This window comes from Apteryx mantelli, chromosome 2 (assembly GCF_036417845.1).
Source record: "Apteryx mantelli isolate bAptMan1 chromosome 2, bAptMan1.hap1, whole genome shotgun sequence".
Taxonomy (NCBI): Eukaryota; Metazoa; Chordata; class Aves; order Apterygiformes; family Apterygidae; genus Apteryx; species Apteryx mantelli.
The window spans coordinates 114056847-114083839 of NC_089979.1; the positions used below are offsets into that span (position 1 = coordinate 114056847).

A 26993-nucleotide genomic window follows, 5' to 3' on the forward strand; every position below is an offset into this window, starting at 1 on the left:
TTTGAGAGAATATCTTGGCTTCCATTTTAGGCCAACCTATTCAAAATAAAGAAAATTTTATGACCTCCAAAAAGAGAGATGGCAAAATAGGAGTATATATGTAACTGGGGCACAGAGTTGTATCAAGTCAAGAACGTTCTTGCTTTTTAATATCAAACGTTTTCACTGACATCACATGAGTTTAACAGCTTGTGTTTTCTCCATTTATTTCAGAGGCTGGACAGACTCTCTGTATCTACGTTTACGCAGGAGAAATCGCTGTAATCACAGAGACTTGCAGAACATTTCCCAAAATGGTATGTTAAGTATTTTCACTTCTTCTTTTAATCTTACTAAACATATACTTAATGCTGCATTAGTGGACATCTTTCAGAAACTAAGAGAAAACCCTTGCTATTTGCATGCACATCTTGTGGAAAAGCAGAGAACAGTGCTCTTAACTCAGCACCTTTTCTTCTGACTGAGCAGGGATATGTGTGTGCGCTTGACCACTTTTATCTGTGCTGTGACTAAGGACTTTCACTTGACCGAGTATCAGCGTACCCCACTGTAACTCTAATGTGTTTTTCCCAAATGGGAGGATTTAGATGGACATTGCCAGTAGTGATGGAGCTAAAAGCTCTGCTCACTGAGCTGAGAGGGGTCTCATCTGGAGGAGTGGTTCCTCTCCAGCTCTAGCATGGTCTCTGCTTGCTCGTGTACCCTTCAGCTTTTGAAGGAGTAATCAAGGACACAAAGGTAAAAGAAATTTGGGGGAAAACTTACCACTTTTATCAAAGGTAGATTTTTGTCAGGCTAGCTTAATATCTTTTTTCTATGAAATAACATCCTTCTTAGGCAAGGGTATATGCAGCAGATCTAATCTATCTAGATTTAATGAAAGTGTCTTACATGGTACCTCACTGAAAATGTCTATACAGTGAAGAAGAGGGGGATTAATATGAGAAATAAGAGGTGGGTAAAGAACCAGCTGAACAGACGAGAAGAGTGCTTTGAGGGAGAAGCTGTCAATCCGCAGAGAAGGAATTAGCAGTGTCCCCAGGCATCTGTCTGAGACCAACACTGCTTCATACTTTGAGCGGTGACTTTAGCGTGTGCTTCTGAGCACTTGTGGATGATGCAAAATTGCAAAGTACCAACAATCCTGAAGCAGGCCAGATCTTTATACAGAAATAATTTAGATGAGCTTGTGAACAGCAGTGATAGCAATGGCATGAAACACAATCCTAGAAGCCATGCACGTCGAAGCTAGTGAGGAGACGCTTGTCTATAAGCTAGCAGCTCATCAATGAGGTCATGGAGGGAGAGACAGATTGGGATGCAAAGGGGAATTTCAGGGAGCGCAGAATAGCACTGGAAGGGAGCTAACGGGGTTGCAGGGTGCATCATGCACAATGTTTTCTCTAGAGATGGGAAGGTGGTTGTTCCTTAGATAAGGCTCTGATAAGATATTTAAATTTGGTCCCTGTTGCTTGGAAAGGACCAGCTTTGGCTGGATCAGATAGAGAGAGGCCCTCGGTGAGGACTAGGGGAGACTTCTGCAGGATGTTAAGACACCTTGGCAACTTAGCAAAGCAAAGATTAAAAGTGACTGTGGTCCTGGTTTTGAATCCTTTTGGGGCATAAACCCCACAAAGAGGGAAGAATGGTTTAAACTGAAGGATAGTCCTGCTACAAGAACATGGATATTTATTAGTCATATCTCTATTTCAAGTGGAAATTTTAAAAGTTACTATCCAGGAGTGAAAACCTAGAATAGCCCTCTAAACAGAGGAGTGAAGGTAAAAATAAACCCTGAGCTGTTTCGAGATGGAGTTTGATCAAATTTATCAAAAGGGTTGTATGAAAGGATGGCAGTAATCTCCCTTACAAATTAAGGTTTACAGTGTTAGGCTTTGTGCTGGATTAAGTGATGTCCCTGGCAGCAGGTTTAAAAGATACTTGATTATTCTGTGATTATTGCATTGTATTTATATTGTATTTAATCATTTTCCATGCTTCAGAAAATTGTCTGGAGAAGCTAGGGAAAGCTTATGCTCCTCAGGTAGATAATTTGGCATTGTGGGATATTTTCATGTCCGACAGATGAATCATATTGGCCCCAGGTGAGGAGCACTGCTGTCCCTACTGTGATTTAAAAACTTGTTGAGTGCTTGGGATTAGATTTCCTGCCAGATTTAGGCTCAGAAGGGGTCTGCTCCTTCCTGCAGCTCAGGCAGACAGAGGTCCTGCTGGGTGAGAGAGGTTGCCCAATCACGTAGCACGAAGCAAGGGTCACCTCCCAGGCTCATCTGGACATTTTCACCAAAGAAATTCCCTTCTGGTGCCGGGACCTATGGCACTAGCAATGCCTCTGATAAGGCTTCTTCCCTCCTGTGGCACATGTGGTATTTCTGAGGCTTTTGGTCTTTTGCACAAATGTTTTCCGATGTTTTTGGCGTGCTGTTTGTCTGCGGGCTCAGCAGGTGGCTGGCTACGAACCCTCCGAACTTCTCACCTGGCAGTCACAGAAGACTCAGGTCGGTGGCTTCCATGGTCTCAGTCCTGTGTTCCTCATCCCTCAGATACCCTTTCCGGTGAGGGAATAAAAAAAGGCCAAACTTGATGGTCACAGTGGTCCTTTTCACTTACATCTGGTTAATCTAACTGCCCTGTCACCTTGTTCTGTCCCCTGTACGTTAATTGGGTCATGCACTTTCTCCTCTTCCTTATTTCCGATTTCCTCACAGACTTTAAGAAAGATCTTATTGTGTGTGTCATTCCTCTTTCTTTTCATTTCACATATCTCTTTCACACTTACTTACACTACAGAAGCCTGCAGGGTATAAAAGGAGGTTAGCTTGTGTCAGGGCAAATGGCTCTGAAGAAAACTGAGAGGAGAATTTACAAAAGGAAGAAATACAAGCAATAGAAAAATCCCAGGATATCATTCCTTGGTGTCTTCTCTTAATCATCCCGCTGACACAGTATTGCAAAGGTTCCGTTTTTATTGCCTCATTTGGTGTAACAGTTTCCCCAAACGGGAGGGTTTAAATGGATGCTGTCAGTATCAGTAAAGCTAAAATCTGACCATCAGCCTGACCCAGCCCTACCTGGGAGAACTTCACCTTCCTCCGAAAATAACTCTCTGCAGGCTGAGAAATGCAAAACGAAAGGAGGCACAAGGGAGCGTCGCCAAACCTGGGGACATGGTTTCCTGCTCTCCTCGTCTTCTCGGTGCAAACGGGTAGCTGCCTGCTGCGTGCAGGCGCAAGCAGTAGGCGGTCGGTGCTTGGACTCGCCAGCTTTGACAGCTCTCCCTGAAAAATTCACGGAAGGATGCGCTCGTCTCCAGCCAGCCTGCAAACCCACCCCAGCCTTCAGCATTGCCACTGTGCCAGCGCTTGGCTGGGAGGAGCTTCCCCTGAGGTCCCCGTTAGCGTCCCTCGCGGGAAATGCACCTTATTCACATGGTTGAAAACCTTCCCGACTCATGTGCTGGGGGGTGTCTGCCTTCGCCTTCTAAATTCTGCTAAGGGCAGGGAAAAAAAAACTGTCTCCTGGAGGCAGATGGCCCTTTCCCACCCCTGCACTGGCCATGCTGCAAGGTACGAACAAGAAAGTTTTTCTGAATGTTCTCTAGCATTTGTTGAAAATCACTTGTTTTCATAGAAGAGTCCTGATAGTACAATCAGTTGCTAAAATATTCCAAAAAATCATTATGTAAACACAGGGAAAGTGCATTCCCTCAGAATTTCTAAATAATTACAGAAATATTTTGCAAATATCACCCATATATTCTATGCAATACATAGATAAAACATGCTATTTCCAAACACTGGTATTATATATTCCTTTGCCATTTGTAGTCTGATCTGTTTCTTCGGGACTCTTCCCTTTGACCAGAAAAATTATGTCTTGTTAACATGTGCTCTGGCTCACTGAGCAATTAAGCACCAGATATCTCATGGTGGCTTCAAAACCAGTTAAGAAAAAATAATGTTATTTTAATTTCTGCTGTCTTGGAAATGCTGGTCTCCCTTGAGTACATCTAGAGAAAGCTGGAGAATTTCCTCTTTGCACCGTTACATTTCCAATTGCTTTTATGGTGTAGGGGAGCAAAAGATTAAAAAGCAATAAGCTGTTCTCAGCAACTTAACACTGGTGTAATTGTAACTGATGTAATTGGTGCAGTCTGGAACCAGACTCTTTCTATGCGTGTTAGCACTGCTCTTTGTCAACTTCACAAAATCTAGAGCAAGAAAATTAAGAATTTCACCTCAGAAGTATTTCAAGGTGCGTGAAATTTGGGTTTGTTCACAAGTAGAAGCAAAGCAACTCTGACTCCTTACCAAAAATAAGAATCCCACTGGTCTGAAAATGTTTGGAAAGCAACAGAGAGGGGAGCAGGAGAGATCCAGGAGTAATTGCTGGGATACTCAACAGCATGAGGGTAACTGAGGTTCAGTTGTTCTGCCTCGTCTCTTTTTCTCCCTTGCATGTTCTGAACACCAACTCCACCCTGGATCATAAAAACTTCCTTGATGACTCAATTTACCCCTAAAAACAGTTCTCTAAAAATACCTGTCATTTTCTTGATTTGTTGCTTTGATTTGTAACTGTCTCTAACGCTTTCGATCTGCCACTTACAATCACCTACATTCATGGAGGTAATAGACATGTAAGAGCAGCTTCTTACCTTTTTGTAAATGCACCTTTAGTTTCTGGGGCTCCTAAGGATTTCTTTGTGGTAGAACTGCAGGCCTCCGGGGAGTTGTGCGGCAGACTGGCTTCACAGAGGCATGTTTTAGGCTCTGTTGAAATTTTACTGAAAGAAGGGATATTAAACAGAAAAAATCAACCAGAGGACATTATGGCCTAAGCTATATTGTCTAAGGATTGTGTGTGGCTCTTATTCTGCTGAAAAAAGCTTCGCAACAGAAGGAACGGACTTTGAATGGACCAGCAACCCTCAAGAGAGAAGCAGCAGAGAGATACATTCATTTTTAGACTGGAAGAACTGTATTATTTAAAACATAAAGGATTCCTTGATATATGCAGCTAGCATCACTGTAAGTGATAATAACAAAGGCACCGATAATAAAATGCAAAGTGTATTATTGCTACCTTAGGGGTTTATCTCTTAGCGCTTTCACCAACCCCGGTCCAGCAGAGATTTAATGATGTTCCATCCACAACTTTCCCACCACGAGCTGCAGGGAGGGCAGGATTTGCTCCTTAAAGCACGCATCAGAGGGGCAAAGCCCAATGAGAGGAAAAGAGAGAGACTAGGGAAAAGCTGAGTGAAGAATGGAGGGAGTGTAATATAGGAAGAGAAGGAAAGAGAAAAGAGGAGAGAAAGCATGAACACAAAAGAAGTACAACCTGTGGGCCTGCTCCTCTGAAGTTTATATTTTTGTACTTCACTATAAGGTGAGATTCTTGTGATCACAGTCCTGGTCTAATCTTGAGCAAAACATAATGCCCTTTTGGCTACTCGCTTGTTGGTGCTCTTCGCTGCAGGTGGTAGAGTTTGATTTGTGCACTGTGAATAGCCAGGATGTATGTGTGTAGCCTTTAAAGATCTGCTAGTAAGTTTTTTGTTTTACGCCTGAACCTTGGTGTCTATGCTATTTTAGATGCTTTACAGTATCTTCCCAGCCTCCAGCTGCCTCTCCAGAAGTGCACAATTTCTCAGGGATCCTGTGTTGTATCTGCCAGCACTGCCACAGGTGTCTTGGATACTCTGGGATGTCAAAAATGGCACTTGATGCCTATGTTTAGGACCTGAATCACTCCCAACGTGATATAGCTGTGAGACGTTCATTCCCTCAGCAGAGCGAGAACAGCTCACAGAGGGAATAGTTCCCTTTGCAATTTATAGGGAGAGTTAAAAGTAGATCAGCTGTTGACAAGTCAGGTTGGCTGGTTTACAAGAGACTACTATGTTCAACAGATGGGAAGAAGCTGCCAGATCTGGATTAAATGCCAGATCCAAACAATCCAGCACTTACAAGTATTTGATTTTCTACTGTCTGAAGTATGGGACTCAAGTGAGAGGCAGCAGGTCCTTGGATATAGCTTTGCTTCTTAATGCTAGAACCAGAAAGGTCACAGAGATGAGTTCTTGTTCCATTTTTTTAATACTCCTACATTCTTAGAAATATAGACTGAAATTAGAATTTGCTTTTCATTTGTTCGTTGCTGTAACAATGTTGTACTATTCCTCTTATTCCCACTACGTGTGATCAGGTGGTTCTTCAGCAAACTTCCTGGATTTAATTAAAAGGTGAGTGTTTAGTGCGCTTAGAATGGTGGCTGTGGGTACAGAAGCGCTGCTGGAATCCTACATCCACAAAAGGAACACGCAAAGCACTGTAATGAGTATATTATCCGATAGTGTTTGAAAAAGGATAGCTTTACTTGGCCACTATGCCCTGATTAATTAACAGAAGAAAAGATTTTTTTTATATGTGGCCCATCTTTAGGGCCTTGATCTTGGCCCAGTTAAGCCAATGGAACCATTTCCAGTAATTTTAAGGAAGGGGTTAAGCCCTTCCTTAAATTTGTGCTTTGTGTTTCCCCTGACTTCATTAACACTGTTTTGTACCAATGTAGAGAGACGTGGGCAGGTCCACTTTATTATCTCAAGAGAATATGATTGAATAGCTGCCAAATGGTGAGAGACAGCAACTCTCCTTCTAAGATGAATTTGGATGGGCTGTGGGGTGGCTGGGTTTGCTCCATGTTGTTATACAGTTCACATCCTAAGTCCTTTAAAGACCTCTCCCACAGAAAAAGTAATAATGAATCTTAGCTGTCTACCATGGATCTTCAAACCACATCCTGATTTGACCCTGAGCCCAATCCTACAAACTTAGTTATCAGCCAAAGGTAGCCTCCTTCTCCCAACTCTAATTAAAAAGTTCCAGTCTTGACTGATGTCTTTGCCCTGAAATGAAACTACTTGATTTGGCTTCTGAAAAATACAAAGAAGATGATAGAAAGCCAGCAAAAAAACAGTGAAAAAGATAAGTACATGAGGGACAAAAGGGAGGTGTGAAAAAATTAATATATAAGAAACTTTACAAAAAAATATAAAACTCTAGGAAAAAAAACCAGAAGTGTAGCCATCTGAGTATTGGCCAGATCTAAATGAGTCCATCACTTCCAAATGTGACCTCACCTAAGCATGGTGTGTGATTCAGACACTGAGAATGTATTTCCCCATTAATATAGCTGCCTATTTATTTTTTAGCCTGTCTAGAAACCAGCTGTTGGACAATCCAGCCATAGTTGTGTACGCTACAATCGGGAATGATGTCTGCAATGGGTAAGGTGTAAACCAAGCTCACATTTATATTATCATCTACTTAGCTTCTTTAGAGTACTCCTTGCTGCTTGGGCATTTCTGTCTCATTACTTTGGACTTCTCCTTTATGGCATTTCACTTTGCTGTTGGTTTCTGCTTCTTTCTTATTTCTCTGCTGAAAATACTGGTTATTGCTTTATAGGCTTTCATCATTACCACCTAGCAGTCCTTATCTGGAGCTTGTCTTCCTTTCTGTTACAAGCTTGTAACCAATGATATAGTAACTATTAACATGTTTGAAGTAGAATATTTCTTACTTAGCAGCTGAAATGAAATATAACAACAACAGGGGAGGCGGGGAGAGTTTAAGAGCTCGAAGAACCATGACGTTGTTTATTTTCACCCTGTCTCTCTGAAATGCTGCCTGCTTTGCTATCTTAACGAGGTTTTCGTCTTTCTGGCTTTACTAGCATCATAAGCTCAGCAGGAGAATGAACTGAAGCTTTCGAAAATATTAGTTCTGGCTTTATCCATTAGCAATGCTCAAAGGGAAGCTGAGCGGTCACTATTTTGCTGCATCTCGTCCTCCCAGTAATGAGAAATCTGTAGCCCAGCAAGTTCAGACAGAAAACACCTTGCAACCAGGCCAATATACAGCAGCTACATCCCTCAGTTTGGGTTTTGTGGGTATTCTGAATGGGCATTTTGCTCTGGTTATTGTGGCATTATTTTCACCACGATGAATCTTCAGATTTTCTTTCAAGCAGAAGAAATAAATCTGATTAACAGCTGAGGCTTTCAAAACATTAATTTTAATGAATGATGTGCATATAGTTAAATCCCCTTCCGAAGTTTCTAAAAAGACCTCACCTGCAGGCTATATAACAAAGTTGGGGCTATTATTAAGATTGTCAGGCTTTGCCATTAAAATATGCCATTTTTCTTGCCTGCAACTTTGCTTAACAGCAAGTGTTTGGGTGAAACATTGCAGGTGGGGTGCCGTGCTCCAACCTGGGACAGACAAGGGCTGGGCAGGGCTTCCCTGGCCGCTGCAGGGCCCCGTTGCCTGAGCTGGGGGCAGAAGTGGGATCTCAGGTCCCATCTTTTAGGCACTTTCCCAGCACCACCGTCTCTCTGCGGCCACTTGCAGGCAGCATGCAGAAATAACCCCCCTGGACTGGGATGCAAAGGGGACCACGTCCAGCAGGAGCTGTAGCATGTAACTGAGGTGGGAGAGAAGTGGGACCGGAGCCTCTCTTTCCCAGCTCTACAGTTACGGCATCTGCAACAAATACACACGTGACAGCAGCAAAGTGGGGTGGGACGGCAGCAGCCTGGAGGGCAGCCAACCCCCTTCTCCAAAGCAGCAGCAGTGCCCAAGGAGCTGCACGCTCCCTTATTGCAAGACTGCTGTCACCAATGTGCTGCCGCGCTCCCCCCAGCTCGAAAAATAGGCTGTGTGAGCTCTCCGCAGAGGAAAGCTGGATATGCATCAGGTTGTGTGAGGCTCACCTGCTCGTGCACCCAGCTAGGGAACTCGTGGTGCTGGGACATCCATGAGCTGCCAATGTGCATGCCCAAGGGTACTATATAGCTCTCTTCTATATATTGTAGGGGGAAGGAGTGGTCCCTAAAATAGTCCCATCCAATGCAGCAAGCAGTCAAACATCCAAGCGTTAATGTCTGTTTGCTTTGTGCTGACACCATAAATTGTGGCAAACACCAGCTTCCAAAGGCCCTGGGTATTCAGGAGCTATTGCTGGCTGCTGTGCCCAGGGAGACGATGTGATGGTATCGCAACAGCCCTCAGCTCTGTCTCAGACACCTCGAAAACATCAGTGCGCCAGCCAAAACCAACATGCTCACTCGCTGGTTGGTTTTAATTTCATAGTCTGGCACAAAAAGGAAATATGAAGACATATGCTGAAATATCTGCATGACTTAATTGGAGAACGACAAAAAAGTGTGGCATTATGAATGTTATATTAATTTCATCTCACACTGTTGTGTTTACTCGTGGTAGAGGCCTTATATCAGGGCAGTATTTTGAAATCGAGTGCTGCAACACCTGTAGGAGAAATGAGGTAATTTAAAGGCAAAAACCACAGTCTTATCTCAAAAGACTCCCTTGCTTGGGTTGCTGTCACAAGTTTAAGCCTGAATCTTAATGCTGTTTTTTGATTTCTCTCTGACTGGAAATTCTCAAATGCCTCAGAAGCACACACTGCATTAAGATAAATTTCTAGGCCCAGGAAAGTTGTCTAATTATTAATTTGTATGCAAAATGCAGCCCAGTAGAGAGTCCCAAATCCTTGCTCGAGAACATGGTTCTCCCACATGGGACTCAGTTCCACCCAAACGCAAGCATTTCTAATGCCTCAGGACAAAACAAGAGCACTTTTGAAAGCCAATGCATGTACAATATTCACTGACAACAAATTCTACCTGATTTCTCAGCAGTTCATTGATCACTGTGAGCATTAATTAAGTTTGCTCTTCTCTTATCCCTGGGAAGCAGTTAAGTCTTATTGGCCTTACTTTAGAGATGGGGAAACTGAGGCATGGAGTTTAAATGTGCTTAGTGCAAGTTCATGCAGGGTTTGGCAGAGCATTCTCCCCCCTCACCCACCCAAAAATAAGGGCAACCAGGTTGGATCCTCAGTGTGTTTTGAGCAACATGCAGATAAGCAGCAAAGCACCCCAAGATGCCCTCCCGCCTGCTCTCCTTTCCCCACAGTGGGGTTTGAAAGGAAACAGAGCCAGTTTCGAAGCAGGAAGCGGGAGTTTCATTGTTCCTTCCTCATTCCTGCCTTCCCTAAAGCTGTCTCCAAGAGGCTGCTGGTACCACTGACTACATCCTCCTTCACGTTATGGAAGGCCTGAGAGTGTTTTTAACACTAAAGCTTCCTAAAAAGCACTTTCTCTTTGATATCCTTGGCCAAGCTGAGTTGCACTTGACCAAAAATGTCATGAGGGGCTGCTTCCCAAGATGCCTATCTGCATCCCAAGATGAGCATTTTGAACATGAAGGTTCCTGTGCCTTCATAAACCCTTGTACGCCTCTTTAAAAACCACGCCATGGTTGCTCACATGAACTGTGTAGCAGATACACATGGAAAGAAAGGCCGCAAGCACAGCTGCAGTGGCTCTGTTACAGCATGGGAATGAGCTGGCAGGAGCTCCTGCACAGTCCTCAGCTAGCAGCACCAGGCAGCAGCAGTGCTAACATTGCCCAAACTGCTTCCCAGAGTCTTTAACTCTGAGCGTAGGCTGGATCAAAGACCTGAGTGCACTCAACCCCGAGGAATAGCCTATTTAGCATTGTTTCACAGCTGTTTGTGCTCAATAAGGTGGTGTTTGTTCCATCGCATGCATGGCAGCACACATTTGTGTGTCGTGAATCCTAACCACTGGGCTCTTGCCTCTGTTTCTGAGGGCTCTTTGAAGAGCTAAGTTGTAAACACATGGATTTGTTTATTGTTATTGTTTTTTCCAATTTAAAAAAAAAGACAGCTTATGGATTTATACATTCTGCTTTGCATTCCCCTGGGTGGGGAGCAGGCCATCCTGGAGCTACATGCAGGGATTTTTGGAAGCAGGCAATGGCTTCGTTTCTTCCACCCACTGAGCCTTCACTCCGAGGGAGAGAGAGAGAGGATGTCTCCAGAAAACAGGAGGCTTTTCCCCAGCATTGGTCTTGGTCTGCCTCCAGGTTTTTTCCAGAGCAAGGCCCCACAGCACTGGGCTCTCTGCTGGGCCACAGACACGTGGGTCGTCCCCCGCCACTTGGCCCTCTCCCTCATGGAGCAGAGCTGCCCCATTTCCGCAGGACAGGAGACGGGATGGGGCTGCCTCCCTGGAGCCACGTTCACCAGCTTGCTTGGTTAGCCCCCGTATCAGTTCAGGACAAGTTACAGACGTGTATGCCACAAGAGCACGGCAATAGCTCTTGGGGGAGAGTGTTGAACACTTCTGATAAAATAAAATGGTTGTTTTAATAATATAACTAGAGCAGTATTCTCTAGGCAGCCTGGGGGTTTTTTGCTTATTTGTTTTTTTTATATAAGTTGAAATTTATTTCAATATGTCAGGACTTTTCTTTTTCTTTTTTTTTCTTTTTTTCTTTTCTGAGTCTTTTACAGCTGAATGCAAAAAGGGAAAGATAAGCCTGAGTCTGAGACTCTGGCTTAAGATGTTTAGGCCTGCTGGCATGCCACAAAACATGGTCTTTTGGTCCATATGGGACTTTGACAGCTCCTATATCCTAAAAAAAAATTTCTGAGGATTATTTCATCAGCAGTTAAATATCTCCTACCCCTCCCTCCAATCTCCTACACCTGTCTGGACCCCTCACTGCTCTACCCTCTCCTTCAGAGCTGGAATATGAGTCGTATGAAACATGATAGCCAAAGCTACCCTAGATGTTTCCATCTGGCCTTATCAAACAGTATATTGAATGTAAAAGATATGCATAGTAATTTGTGGGAAAAGAAGCCCTCCTTTCACACAGTACAATCACAGGTTACATTTATAGGGCATCTTTCGTCCCAAAGCCCAAAGGCACCATTTCCTCCAGCTCTGAGGTGAACCACAGAGGCCCTTTCACAAGGTGTAGCAGCACTGTGCAACCCGTTAGGACACCAAATCCTCCCCCAGCTGAAACTTGAGGCAGATGTTAGGGCAGTCAAATGTGAATAGCAGACTGGGATTGCACAAGTACACCAAGGTCTTTGCAATCATTAAAAGCAACATGGACTTCTAATGACCTCCACCAGACAAGTTCCTGGTTTTATACTGAGTGCTGTAAGGCAGAGGGAGAGCCCTCTCTCAATAAGTCTTGCCACTGGTTTATGGGTGATTTAGAAGATAAAATGCCACATTGAAACACAAATGCTATTTCCTACAGAATTTTGATGTTCCTTGGCAGTCTTCAATACAAATTATAATCCTATTTTCTTTTACAATATCTTCAATCTACCAAAAGTAAGGCACAAGTGTTATCGGAATAGCTTTGCATGGATTTTAATACCACAAGAGACTGATATGACCATCAGCTACTTCATAGTTCTGATCCCCCCTCTCTGCAGTGTAAATGAGGAATGAGTCATTTGAAAACAGTGGAATTACTCTACCATAAAGCCAGTAAGAGAGCTTTTCTATATGGAAGCCACACACTAAAAAAGGGATGTATGTCTTTTTTTGTTTAACAGGGAGAAATTTTTGTTTGCTACACTGAGGGGTGTTTTTGTATCAATCACTTGTAATTTTGGAAATAAAAATGAATAACTATGACACACTGTCCTTTTCATAAGCTTTTCTTTAGCAAACATAATATGGAAGAACAGCAAATAAGAATATGCTGCTATTTCAGCTGCCTTTTGGGGAGCAATATTACCTGACACAATATCCCGTTTACATCCTCTTTTTCTGCAGGGAACGTGACACATTGGCTCACATGACTACACCCAAACAAATGCTCTCCAATGTCATGCAAGCTCTGCAGTTCCTGAACTCCCATCTTCCAAAGGGCAGCCACGTGATTTTAACAGGCTTAGTAGATGGCCGCTTTCTCTGGGATAATTTACATGACAGATACCATCCTCTAGGTAAATATGAGATGTTTTGGGGTCCTCTTGTTTATCTGTCTGCTCATGTTTCCTTCTCTTGCTGAATAATTTATGAATCTATTGACAATTTCAAGCAAACTCAATAGAGTGGAAGAGATCTAAAAGATATGAGATGGATCTTGGCTGTGAAGTAGAAGTAAGGAAGCCAGCTTACTGCCCTCAAAGCAGGATAGGGCAACTAGAGGGCAGATCCCTGTCCTGCCTCGTGTCCATACTCCCCGCCAACCAGCACCCACTCAGCTCCAAACCAGGCTTAGCACATGCTCTGGGGGAAAAACAGCTATTCTGCCTCAGCCTGGGCCCAAACTGTAGCCTGTATTTCATCCTGGATGTTAGAGTAGGAGCTGGATATCACCATTTAGCAAACACCTCCACTTACCAAGGTGTAGATGTCTTGATAAAGCTGAACCTAGACCAGGACGGAATTGAGGGATTTTTGTGAAAGACCAATTAGATATTACAGAAATAAATTCCCTACAAGCATTGGGTGTCTGCCACTTCCTAATCTATATGCAGGTGTCACAATTCAAACTTCGCATCATGTACAGGTATGTTTTGGGGCTTCCTTTGAGTGCAGTTCCATAAGGTGCTTTGAAGCAATGTTTTTAGAGATTTGGAAGCTGTCATCTCAGAAGGTATGTGAAATTCCTTATCTGGCCATTACTAGGCATCTTGCTCATTTGCTTCATACTATGCCAAGCAGCAAAGAGAAATATTGTCACAAAATTATATATGATCACATATACTGATGTGTGAAATTTCATACTCTTGGTTAGGTCGCTGTTCATGCCTCCGAGGTCAGTCTGGAGACATTTCCCGGGGAAGTGGAAGGTTTGGGGAATGAGGAAGTTTGGAAGTTCATTCCAGAGCCCTTTCTCTCCAAATACATATCATCCCACAATCAATAAAAAAAAAAAAAAAGTGAACTATTTCATATAGGTAGCAAAAATAGAAGTTTTTATACAGACAGCAGAAATATGTTCAGTGGTCTCCATTCAAATGTCTGCATAAGGAGCCAGTGTGGTCATTCTGCTGTCAAATTTAAGACCAAAAGCATCTCAATAAGTGGGAAGTTGTTGCCATCTTAGTTTACATCAGTAAAGAGAGAGGGAAAAGCTAAATCATATCATTAAACAGGGAATTACATCTTCAGATGATTTTGATAACCTCTTTGTATTAGAGCTTTCAGGAGGCTCTGTGTCATGGTTCTCCTCCGAGGTTAACCATTGTCAGTGACCCCACAACTTCTGCTTTATATACTTGTCGCACTGTCACGCTATGAAGGTTCGATAGCAATGACTGAGCCAGTAATATAATAATAAGAAAAAAATGTTTATTTCCTCACACAAGTTCTTGGATTAGTAAGATCCATTAAAATAATGCGATTACTGATTTAGAAAGCATAACACAAAACCATCAGTTACTAATTTAGAAAGGATAACCTGAAACCGTCGATTACTGCGCTATTAATTGGAAGCGCTGCGTATCCCTACTTGAAAGCTTTCCTGTTCACTCTCCTAGCGAGAGGGCTCTCAGCCTCGAGGAGTTACCTTAACCCAGCGTCCCAGGAAAAGGGGAGGGGGGGATACTCACGGTCCAGCTGGAGAGGATGGTCAGGGCACGTTCCCGTCCCTGCTCCAACTCTCCTAGCTGCCAAGCCTCTTTTTATACGGCTGGGGCTCTGGGCAAACACTGCTTTTGCTGACTTTTGCGAGTTTCGCAATCACAGGACTGTCTGTTTGTCTGCTCGGGAGGACCCTGCTAGCGAGGCAAGACCACAACACCTCCGTATTGCTTCTCCCCTCCCCGGGGTCCGTGCAGATTCCAGGTGGCAGACTTCACTTCTCCAGTCTTGCTAATGCTGCCATTCCGCAGCCTTGCGCATATCAGTTGGTAGACGACTTTAGTCCTGTTAACTCCTCTGTTCAACAGCTTTGTGCACGTCAGCTCTTGTGCTATCAGTTCTTCTGCGTATCAATTGACAAACTTCAGTCCTGTTAACTCTTCACTCGCCCGTCAATACTGTAGGCTATTTTAGCCTTCTGAAGGCTCTTCTCAGGAAATTTGAGGTCTCCATTTCTATTCCCTTTTTCTGATACCCCATTTTGTTTTCTTTAAAGAGCACTACACTACTAGAAAGCGAAAAAGGAAGGGAAAAAAAGAAAAAAGAATAAAAATCCTGTCCCTTTCAGGACAGAGGGAGCCTGTGATAATTATTTTTAGTCACATAAATGCATTTCTTTGCCTGAGTGTATGTTTATCACAGGGGTGGTTCCTTCTACTGGATATCTAATTATCAGCAATCACACATAGCATTTTTGGCACAAGTCAAATTAGGAGTGATTAGCTATAGGATCAGTTGGAAATTTTTCAGAGGGCCTGATTTGTATTGGAGGGAACCAATTAATCCTAAGCAACACATTTCGCAGTAACACAGCATTTCTGACAGATTTTCTGACAGGTTACAAGCAGGCTTCATGGCTTGGCTGCCGGTCAGGTGTTATCAGAAGTCTGTTGGGCTTTTTGCCAGGTTACCCACCTGGGATCCTGCAAGCCAAACACAAGGGCTTTGCTCCCTGGGCATCCTGACAGCCTGTCCTGGAGCTCAAAGCTTTTGGGCTATGTGGACTATTAGAGCTGCCAAACTTTTCTCCTAGCCCTACTCACACAGCCTAGGTAGTATCATCTGCCCCAAAAGCCCGGCAAACTATAGCATCATTTTGTCCAAGAGCTGGAAGACCCTGTCCCCAGCTTGGAGACAGTCAGCTCCCTGCTGATACAGGCACATTCCCAATCAGGGTGACTCCCAAGTCATAACAGCTGGGAAACTGATACTGCTATTTGGCGATGGACAGCTGTGAGATAGGCAGGAATTGTGCTGGTATCGCTGAGCTGCTGTCAAGCAACCTGAGAGCGTATTTCACTTGGGGGACAGAACACTTCGGCGTTCCTACAACAAAGCCAAAAAAAAAAAAAAAAAGAATTGCTTATTTCAGCGTTGTAAAAACAATGAAGCATGATGGAATGATCAGTGAGCTACAAACTCTGAGAATCGAGTGGTCATTTAATTTCTGGACTGGCAGTGGCTACCAAAGAAGCAAAAAGGTCGTGAAAAAGAGTAATTTTCTCAGCAGGCCAGGCTATTGTGTAGCATAGTGAATTTGTCAGCTGGATGTTTAGCTTAGTGTTTGAATCCACTCACCCACACAGGCATATCCACATCCCTCTGTGACAGGAAAATTGTTTTTCCCTTTTAAAGCTAACCTCTCTGAGGTAAATGTGAAGCTCAGAGCACATGCAGTCACCTTCAATCTTCCTTTTGGGTTTGAAACAGCTGCATTTGTTTGGAGAGTGAAAGACACATTAATGGATAAAATATCAATCACTCGCTCTGAGATTTGCACAGGTGATGATGACTAAGCCCTCATGCGAAATGAACTGACTGTGAAAGGCGAGAGGCACATTGCACTGTGGGAGAAAAAAAAGAGTTTCTGCAGACTGCAGGGATGACTGCCTGCCCAGGAAGCTCAGGGTGACCCCCTCTGATTGCTGGGGAGTTTGGGACCCTTGGCATGGCCCCACGGCAGCCTGACACATGGGAACAGGTGGCTGGGGCACCCAAAAGCCATGTTGCATTTGGCCTTCAAGCATGCACCATTTCTCTCTCTGTGTTTTACAGGGCAGCTGAACAAAGATGTCACATATAGTCAACTTTATTCTTTCTTAAACTGTCTGCAGGTAAGATTTCCCTCTTTAGTTTATGAGATAGCCTTTGCTTTCTGCCTACCGGTCTACTAAAGCTTTCCTTGCTTGCACAGGTGAGTCCTTGCAGTGGCTGGCTGACTTCCAACGAAACCCTCAGGAATTTGACCTCGGAGGTAAGTCTGGTGAAGGCTGCACAGAGGTGTCTCGGTTGTGTCAACAGTCTTTGAATTTACTCTGCCTGTTTATTTGCGGCTACAAACCTTATATCTCAAATGCAGGATGTCAACTCAGGCTTTTCTCCCAAAGACAGAGAGGCAAGATGTGGAAACTTGTGCATTCGTTCTCTTCAAACACCTCTCAAGCTCAAGGATATAGTGCAGTTAAGTTAAGGGATTCGTAGCAGTAGTCTCGTTCTGATTCCTCAGGTCTCCAAATTTATTCTCAAGGGATGTGATCTCCCTGAGACACAAATGTTCACGTTCTTGTTCTTTAAGAAGAAAATGTACGTAATAAGAAAGAAAAGGCTTAGGCATCAAGTAGCTATGAGTACAAAAAGCCAATTGCATAGATTTTGCTGGCAGCAGGAGCAGGCCCTGAAAGCAAGATCCTTACTCTGTCTTTATTTGGGATTTGTGCTATTCTTGCTCAGACACATTTCTGTGGACTTAATCACCAGATGGTCTGACGAAGGAGCATCTAGACTCAGTGCATGAATGGGAACAGACAGAACAGAGATGTCTTTTAAAACCCACCCTAAAAATCTGGTTACAGAAGTGAATGTCACATAATATCAGCCACTTACTCCCTTTCTAGGGAGTACTAGGAGATGTTTGATCTTCCCCCTCTGCAGCCATGTAAAGGAGCCAGGAGTCAAATATTGTCAAAGCTGCCATGTCTGTGTGTGGCTGTATTAATGTTTGCATTCACTAGGTTAAAAAATATGGCCTCAATTTTCCCAACGTTTACATATGCCTTTCATTTTATGCCCCCTTCCTCTTGACTTCAGAGAAGGCAAATAAGCACATTGCTAAATCTTTGCAGGATTGGAGCCTATGTATTAGTACAAACAAAACACAACATTCAGTACATGTAACTTCTGTCCATGAACAAGTCCTGCGTCTGCAGGATATGAATTAATCTTCCTTCTGAGCTCCTGTCTGAAACTAATTGTCTGTGTTGTCATCCAAACTGTGCATGTTAAATATTTAGGAGATTCGGATCTCTGTTACAGCTGTAGAAATCACACCAGATATACGAGCTAGGTAGAGGTCCAACGGAGGCAATTTATTCTGCAGCAAGTGAGAGCAGAATTTGGTCTGGATAGATAAGTGTTAGCGCCCACAACACAGCAGCAGGAAGGCTAACAGGAAAGGAGAAAATTTTCCCTGTACAAAAATTTTCAGTTTTCTTTAAGATGAACGGAAATGACTGGGCTCCCATTCATCAAGAGGCCTCCAAAGATGAGATTCTGAATAATGATAGGGGAGTAAGGACACTACTAGAAGTGTCTAATAAAATAACTATATGCTATGTTAACCTTATTATATCCAATGAGGCCTCACCGCCATCTCCAATGAAGTATTACATCACAAGCTATCTCCTGAAAGCCCAACAGCTAATGAGGTTCAGTATAAGTCTATGGTATAATGAAGAACTCTATTTCACCTCCTTTCTCCCAGTTAAATGGCAGCATTAGCTTTCAAATTCCTGATTGCACACTGGTGACAAAAGCTAAATCCATACAAAGCAGCATGAATAGCAATGAATTGTCATTAAATTGCTTGGTTTTTGCAGAGAGCGTTACAACTCTCCAATGTCCTGAAAGAAATAGCGAGATCTGAGAAATTCAGCAACTTTGATATTTTCTACATGGATTTCCCACTGAGACAAAGTAAGTTGCTTTTTTTCTCGCTTTTGCTCTCAAGAAGCATTTAGACATTGGCGCTGGGCTGCTAATAACACTCCTGATATGTTAGCTCTCTGTTGAGAGGACAGCAATGTAGCCAGCCCACCTGGGTAACACTGGGAGCAGGGCCAGGGACATTGGGGAGCCATGAACTGTCTTCTCCTGGTGTTCCTCGCGGGTGCACGCACCACCGGGCCCAGATGCAGCACTGTGCATTGGGCATTGAGTGTTGGGCACTGGGCGTTGGGTGTTTGGCATCGGCGTTGGGAGTTGGATGTTGAGCGTTGGACGCTGGGTGTCACCTCCTGCACCAGGTGCTGCAGGGTGGCCTGGACCCCAGGCTTTCATGTGGGGGTAAAGGCACCAACCCCACCACGGGTGGGGTGAACCCCCACGTGGGGTAGGAGTGAGAGAAGTAAGCAGTGTCAGTACAGAGACAGAGAAGTAGCGTTGGTGAAAATGCCTCCTGCCAGTCCACTGCAACTTCTCCAGCCGATTAATGCAAAAAAAAACCATCATATATGCACCAGTGCAGGTGGCCTGTGTGAGTTATAATGCATGACATTACTGAGTGGGCTTCACATTGCATTTTCTCAATGAGCAGCGCCTCGGGAAGGTGAATTTTTCCCAGCCAGTTTTCCTACCTGAGCGGCAGAGCCACCCTCTCCTGATGCAGTGTTTGCAAAAGCACAAGCACCTCTTCTGTGATGAGCTAGCTTCTTCCTGATACTTCCTTAAGTACTCACATGATATTGTAACTCCAACTTACAAAATCCTTCCTATGCGATCTTAACAGTTGTTAGGTAAGCAGATTACCTAAATCACTTCCTTCTGCAATTGGCACAAAACAAACAAACAAACAAAAATAACCTTTTCTTTGCTACTGTTAGTGTGAGAAGACCAAGGCTGAACCTCTCATTTTAATTAATGCCCGGTGTCGCTCGTCCTCCTGCCCTGCACTGCTGTGCAGAGCCCGGCTTCAGCTCCTCCATGAGCTCCTGGGGGGCTGCTGTCAGGCCCCCCCCGGAGCCACCGCATCCCCAGGCTGAACAAGCCCCTGTCCCGCAGCCTCTCCTCACGGGCCGAGGGCTCCAGCCCCACTGCCATTGGGGCTTCCCCTGCAAACAGGAATTTCTGAAGGGACAGAAGCACCCTGGCAATACTTCAAAATGTGCATTTCTAACACCCCTCCCCATCAGTGACTGCCAGTCCTTGGAAGCATAAAGCTGTCAAGGCACCTAAGATTATCGTAAAAAAAAATCTCAGTTGCAGCCAAATCCTATCAAAATTCACAAACTTATTTATCCTGCATGACCCAGTTCAGGAAGCTGGTTCAGGGTCTCTTGCAGACCATGGAGGAGGTAAAAAACAATGGGAGGGGGAGTTTTTCTGTCCAAAACTTTAGCTCAGAGATGTGGACACCACTGTCAAGTTAGATATTGTAGCACAGTTTCAGGATGTCCAAGTCTGTTTGTGACTTTTGTCTCAGCTACTTAATATTTAACAAGTCATTAAGATTTGGAACAAACTACCTGCTGGGTAGGCAAATTACTTTAATGTTAAATTGCTAACTTTAGGTAATTTATTTGCTTTCATGAAAAGAAACATCTTAATATAATTTGCTGTTCTTGATTACATCGCGTTAAATAAATGAGGTAAACAAAATCACACATGCACATACAAACATCAGCTCTGAAAGACACTTTGCAAAGTTTCCTGCAGCCCTGGAGCCAACAACTTTAGCTTCCTGTCAGTAAAGCTGTCAGCTCTTGAGTGTGCTCATAAGCAAGTTATGGCTGCTGACCTACTTTTCCTGTCTCTTTCTAAAGCAAGTGCAAATCCCTCCCTAGACTCTCCAGACATCAAATATTTAGCAGCAGTTGCATGCTGTGATCAGTACGTTGACTTCAGGCTGGCCTGTGCATCCATACATATCTATAAATATCCATATATATATATATACACATATACATAGCAGCTCCCAGATTTCTTGCAATGAAATTTGGGCACTAGCATCTATTCTAGGTGGACATTTAAGTCAGATGTTGGCTTTGGCTGAAGGACTGAGTAGTTTCTTTAAGGAGGAGTGCAATAAATGGGGGGGGGGTGCTGATCATTTTGGCTTTTTCTTAATGTGGATGTGAGCAGGCTCTAGTCTAGTCTAGGCAATAGGCACTTTTAAGACTAACTCTGGGCTTATCCGATTGAAGGGTGTGTTTGTCCAAGGACTGCTCTAAGGTTTTTGGAGATCAAGTATAATGGACCAGATTCACTTATTGTGATACAAATGGGTTCCACTTACTCGTCTACTCGTTCTGGCATTGGGACAGTAGTCCCTCTACAAAGTGAAACACCATACACAGTCTCATACTCAATATATAATATCATATTTAATGATTTAGGCAAGCTGAGCCTACGTGTATTGCGTGTGTGTGTGTGTGTGTGTGCACATGTGTGTGCACTCCATGGTGTAAGATAAGGTATGTGACATGTCTCATGTATTGCAAATTTGAAACAAGCCCCCAGACCCTGTGCCTTTAAATAGGTTACTTTGGTGTTAAATTAAGTATCTCACATCTGTTTCTACTGTCAAAGCAGGAATATTACCACTAAAATCTATGAATTCAAAGTTAGAATGAGGACCTTGGCATCACTTTTTGGCACAATAGCCAGGATCCAACAAACGGCAGTGTGTCTAAGTCAAAAATGTACTATATGAAAGGAGAACATTTTTCTCCTGACAGGATGCCTGCATAATGCTATTAAGAATTCTTAATCCATCATTATAAAAGAAATTATTGAATTTAGAGCCTGCTAATGCCATATCCACTCGTCCAATGTTTGATCATTCTATAACCCTTTTGAAGAGAGAAAGCTTTTTACTCCTCTGATCGCTCTGGGGCTTACAGTACAGCATCATTTGCATTGAATGTCAAGCTTATGCAATTCAAAAAGGTTGTTTTTTGTTAGAGTTGAAAAAGACCACTCAGAAGAAAAGTAACTGAAAATGACATTCTATTCCTGAAGATATCAGCCCATGTGAATATTGTGTTACCATCTCTTTCTCTAAAAAGCCCCATTTTCTTTATCTTATCCTTTCTTATCTCTCTTTTTTTTTTTTCTCGGCTGAAGATGCAACCTAAATGGAAAATGAGAAAGTATTACATCAGTATTAAATAATTTATGGCCTTACTTGCTACAGCGTCAGTCTTGACTGGAAAGTGAACTGTTTTACAATTATTTAGGTTCAAAGAGCTTCCTTGCGTAAATATCAAGGATTAAAAATAATAATAATAATAATAATAACAATAAAGGCTCAGACACTGCCCCAAGGGAAAGGGGTGATGGCTGGCTTTGACAATTTTAGATAAATTATTGTAGTCTTTATGCGGAGCCATCATGCGCTTAGAGGCGTTTTGGAGGCGAGGCGGGTGCGCGTGCCTGTGCCCACCACTAACCCCTCTGCTCCTGTGCTCTGCAGCGGCAGCAGAGTGGCGCCAGATGGGCGGCGAGCCCTGGCAGCTGATCGAGCCTGTCGACGGCTTCCACCCTAGCCAGGTAAAAACCCAGCGCCAAAACAGGGGCCGTCACGCCGGGGGGAGCACCCAGACACCCTGGGGAGCCGCCTGCCCCAGCGGCCGGTGTGAGGGATTTGTCTTTAAAATGCCCCGCGCTGGGCACGGGAAGCTGGACGTGCCCGTCCAGCATCTGTTAAGTCCAGGTCGGTCCTGCTTGGCAGGAAAAGTCCCTGCAGCTGAGGCAAAAGCTTGCCTGGCACAGCAGGCAGCAAGCCGGGCGGCTGGCCTCGGCCCTGGATGAGAAATCCCCTGCGGGCTGCCCCACGCCCTGCCGTGGGGGCAGTTGCTGTGAGATCTGCCACCTTCCTTTAATCCTTACCCCGTTCTCTGGCCAGACAGGTCATCATGCTCCAAGACAGACCCCCGTGGCGCGGGCTGGCTACCCGCGTGCTGAAACACGCTTTTGCAGGGTCTGGGCACGGGTGCTGCAGCCTGCAGCAAAGCTTTCTGTTTCAGAGCTGCGCGTGTTCATGCTCTGCAGATACAGATGCCAAAGAGCTTTCCTCCCGGGCTGTTTGGCCTCCAGGGACTGGTGGCAGGGGAGGGTTTGGGGTCAAAAATGAATGAAAGGGGAAGAGGAACAGCTGCTCCACTGTAACGCTGGGCTTGGGTACGGCAGCCTACCGCTAGATTGCCTGGTTCCCACTGCACTTGCCTTCAAAGTCACTTCTTCTGAATGTGTAAGATGCTGCGAATGAGTATGCTTTGGGATCAGCTACAAACAAAACCACTCTTTCTCTACACTCCAGCTTCAGGTTTCAAAGACACATGCAAAGCAACACAGCAGCCAGTCTTCCCAAAACAGCCCTGAGTCAAACCCTATGCGAGCTCAAAAGTCGTGTACAACCTGTTGCAGCAACAGCTCTCACCAGCAAAGTCTTGCCTAAATTTTCTTGTCAGCCGCACTGCAGTCATGCCCCCAGCATCAAAGTTAACAGGAGACATTGAGTAATCCAGGACCCCTAAAAACAAAGGTCCTCATATCATCACCATGCGGTAGGCAATCTAGGACATGAAATTAAACTGTACAGGGCAGCTTATCTACCAGAGCCCCAGGGTTGTGATGCAAGCCACCAATGGCTCGAGCAAAGTTAATGCCTTTGTAAAATTTAATCAGTTGACAACAGGTAAGTCCAATTGCCCATGCTTTCAATCTTGGCTCTTCTGAGGTGGTTGAGCAAGAATGCAGCTTGACTAAATTACAAGCGAACAAATTGCAGAAAGTGGGGGAGAAGCTGATGGAGACGCGCATGAACAACAGAAACAGTTTCCTTGTCTCCTTTGTTGGAAAGCTCTGCCAGGCAGCAACAAAAGCAGCACCTGCTCCTCACCAGTTATGTTTAGAGATGGGGCCAGAAGTGTGGTGCTCCTTGCTGCTGTGAGCCAAACCCACCCGCAAACCAGGCAGCCCAAATCCCTGACCTACCAGGTTTGGGCAGCCCTTGGACTGCAGAGTCACATTCCTCGGGGACGTTTTGGGGCTGAATAAGGTCAGCCCCGCATCATGGGAGTAGCAGTGTGAAGGACACTGTTTTCGAGGACGCCGCTGCCCTGCTCCTGGCCGTGCAGTCTCCCCGTTGCCTGTACCATTAGGGTGTGGGGAGTGTCAAAGCCAAATTAAGTGCTTTCATCACTATTTTTTATACCTGTGCAGGCCAGCTGAAGCAATACAGGAGCTTGCCTACCCTTGCCAAGGCAAAAGAGACCCTTGTTCAAAAAGGAGCCTCTGCACAGCAATTCCTGCTTGGCTCCAGGCAATGCTGTGAGAGAGCTGTATGAAAGTGCGAGCTCACAGCCTGAGGCCATGGAGAAGGCATGTTTGGCTTTTTTACTGCAGGCCTTTTGAAACAAAGGAATTAGAGAAAACTTGGCAAATGAAACGAGAGGGAAAACAATGACGAAACAAGCCCCATTCTCAACCCTACCATCTGGGGAAACTGTGCAATGCGAAGAATCTGGAGTGGAGAGAAAAAAGGTCTTTGTATTATTTTTATTCCTTACCCTGTGGCTGGCCTGAGGCATCTTACAGCCACCAGCAGGTCTCCATGGGCACCCGGGCTTGCTGGACCACAGCCGTTCCCCCATGCCCTTGCCCACATCCCACGGGCTGCTGGAAGGTGGCAGAGGTGACCGCAGCAAGTATTGATCTGGAATGGCTTCTTCCAAACCCAAAGGAGAATTACAAAAAGGCCTTTAGGGCAGCCACAAGCCTACAGCTCCTGGACTGCCAAGCTGCAGGATCCCGACAAGGTGGCCAGGCTGTCCCCATTGCACTCCCTCCAGACCTGGCATCCCACAGCCATTAAAATCTCCCACTGCTGCCGTTCAGATGACATTAGTGCTTTTATAGGTGCATTTTTCCTTGCACTCAAGGTGCCAGCTGCAGATATGCCTAACTTCTATTGCCCTTCTAGGATTTATTAATTGCCTTATCCAAACATCCACCACTTTAAATCCATTTTTCTTTTCCTGCTGCTTTACAGAAGGCTGTTACCAACATACCATTATTTGGACTGAGACATAGTACTCTGCTCTGAAAGAGTGGCTGTCTTAATAAAAAGAAGGGGAAGAGGAGAGGGGAACTGTGAGCATAGAGTGATATTTAAGAGTACACTTGAGAGTGATAAACAGCTCACTCGCTCTTCATGCTATTTTTTTTTTTTTTTTTTAAGTTTTACTTTATACCGACATGAATGCCTCTGGCCAGATACTGCTTTAATACCATATAGTTCTGCCTAAGGGGAGAGAAGTGATGCTGTTCAGCTTGTCAAGGGAATGAAGTCTCTTATTTCAAGCTCTGCAGCTATTCCCCCCTCCTTATGTACAGCTTGACAAATAAATATGATAGATAAGAGCTGGTTTGAGGCATTTTCACCGAATCTTCTCTGTGAAGATCTCAAAGTACTTGACAAATATTCAAGAATATTTGAATTGAGCAGTACTCCAAGGAACGCATAAACATTATAGGTTTTGTTTCAGATGCAGAGAAACTTCTGAGTTTGGGATACAAGAACCGCAGTGCCCCTATGTGCCAAGAGTGAGCTGAAGGGATAGCACGCTTTCTCCTTGTTGCAATACACAAGCAGGCAGGTCTGATATCTGCCTCCGGATTTCACCAGTTGTTTATCTGGTGTCACTCTAATTAAAAAAAAAAAAAAAAAAAAAAAAAGTAGAGCAAGGGCATATATATCCATGTCAGCAGATATATTCAATAGTCCAGCAGTCCAGTTATGTATGAAGAATGTAGAAGGGAACTGAACCTTCCTGACTGAATACTGTGCATATATTTTAAGGAGAAGGAAGGGGGAAGGAGAAAAAGGCAACACTCCATTTCTCCTGTTAGAGCTGCTTTGTTTTTCACAAGTCAGAAAAAGACTAAGTTAGGACACTCAAGCAGCAAAACTACCCCCCACAGTCCCCACTCCAGAGAGTATTTTATATTTAAAAATCCTTGAAAGAAGGGATAAATGCCAAGTGCTCATTTATTCAGCCAAGCCTGGAGCTACATTCTCTTACTGAAAATTTCTTGTGAAGAAAGGGGGTCTTTCTGGTTGTTTTATTAACTCACAAAACAGAAGGTTGCAAACACACACTCATTCTTGGCATAACCATATTGCTATTAAGTTCCAGAGATGAAATACAGCTCTGAGCTTTCCAAAACACCCAACTTGGGGCATAGGTAGAGGAAATTCACACCATTTACTTCTGATATTTAAAGCAAGATGCCTTACTGGTCCTACTAAGTTCCCTCTATTGTTGTCTAGGAGACACTGTACCCCAAAGCCCTTTGAGTCCCTGCTCAGGCGTCCTCTGAAGAAATCAGACTTTCCCTTGACTATACAAGGAGCCTAGGGACTTTTCCAGCATCTCTTCTTTACTGCAAAAATCTCACTGAAAACCATTCTGAGTGCCAGATGGCTTCAAGGACACCGCTTCTTTCTCAAACAGCTGATTGCTTTGTTTGTATGGCACAACCATGCATTACAAGAGGCTCCTCTATAAATGGCTTTGTTTTGTGCTTTGTGAAGTTACCACAGAGGATGCTAAAGCCCTGAGCCTCACAAACTGGGACCTGTTTGAGCTGCTTGGAAGATTCTTAATGATTATGTACAGGCAGGAAAGCATAGCTGGAGCATTATTAACTTCTCCCTTATCTCTTTCCTTAAGTCATAGCAACACACTTTCAACCAGAAAAAAAAAAAAAAGGAAAAAGCTGAAACACCACATATCAGATTAGCTGTTTATTTACAATTTGCTGAAGTGTGTGCTCATCCCCAGTTTGGTGGAGAAGGAGAAAGCAGATAGGCAGAAGCTGCTAAAATAACAAAGCTACCTCACAATCTCAGTCACCCAGGGCTCTGCTAGGAATGCGTAAAACTTCCTTAAAAATTTGCTTAGAATGTTACCCTCACAAAAGTTAATTGCAAAAAAACTATATGAATTGTAGCTGGTCTCAAAGATTGAGTTCTTTGAGATTCAGAAATACCAACAAGTAAAGTAATTTCTAGAATTAAGAACCCTTCTCTGTGCCACACTGCTCATCCAGATTAGATTATCCAAACCATCAGCACAATGTGAATAGGTCTCTGAGCAGGACCTACGTAGTTTAGGGCATTCTAGGCATATACACCTTAACCTGCAGTCAACTGTAACGTGGGCAGTGTAGAGCATACCTCTAGTGACACTTTTTCAGAGGCTGCATCATGCAAAGATAGTTTAAAAAAAGAAAAAAACAAAAACAAAACACTCCTGCTAAAACAAAATAGGAAAGACTTGGGGACTTGTAACAGCGTGCTGGAGGCCAGAATAGACCATTCTGTCGCTGACAGGTCTCAACCATCTGGCAGCCATTGGGCTTCCTGAAGAAAAGTGTGTTTGGTCATGTT

The 26993-nt window shown here is 44.1% G+C and overlaps 1 protein-coding gene across 2 annotated transcripts in view; it reads left to right on the forward strand.

Moving 5' to 3' along the window:
• AOAH (acyloxyacyl hydrolase) overlaps nt 1–26993 on the forward strand; it is an 84794-nt gene that overhangs the window by 55930 nt on the left and 1871 nt on the right. The window contains exons 14-22 of one of the 2 annotated variants that reach the window (XM_013948143.2): nt 214–296; nt 2463–2576; nt 6232–6268; nt 7238–7312; nt 12725–12897; nt 16598–16656; nt 16737–16796; nt 18418–18514; nt 22011–22087. In XM_013948143.2, coding sequence (XP_013803597.2) covers nt 214–296; nt 2463–2576; nt 6232–6268; nt 7238–7312; nt 12725–12897; nt 16598–16656; nt 16737–16796; nt 18418–18514; nt 22011–22087 — 775 coding nt within the window. The remainder of the gene's footprint in view (nt 1–213; nt 297–2462; nt 2577–6231; nt 6269–7237; nt 7313–12724; nt 12898–16597; nt 16657–16736; nt 16797–18417; nt 18515–22010; nt 22088–26993) is intronic. The other variant, XM_013948142.2, reaches the window with a different exon arrangement.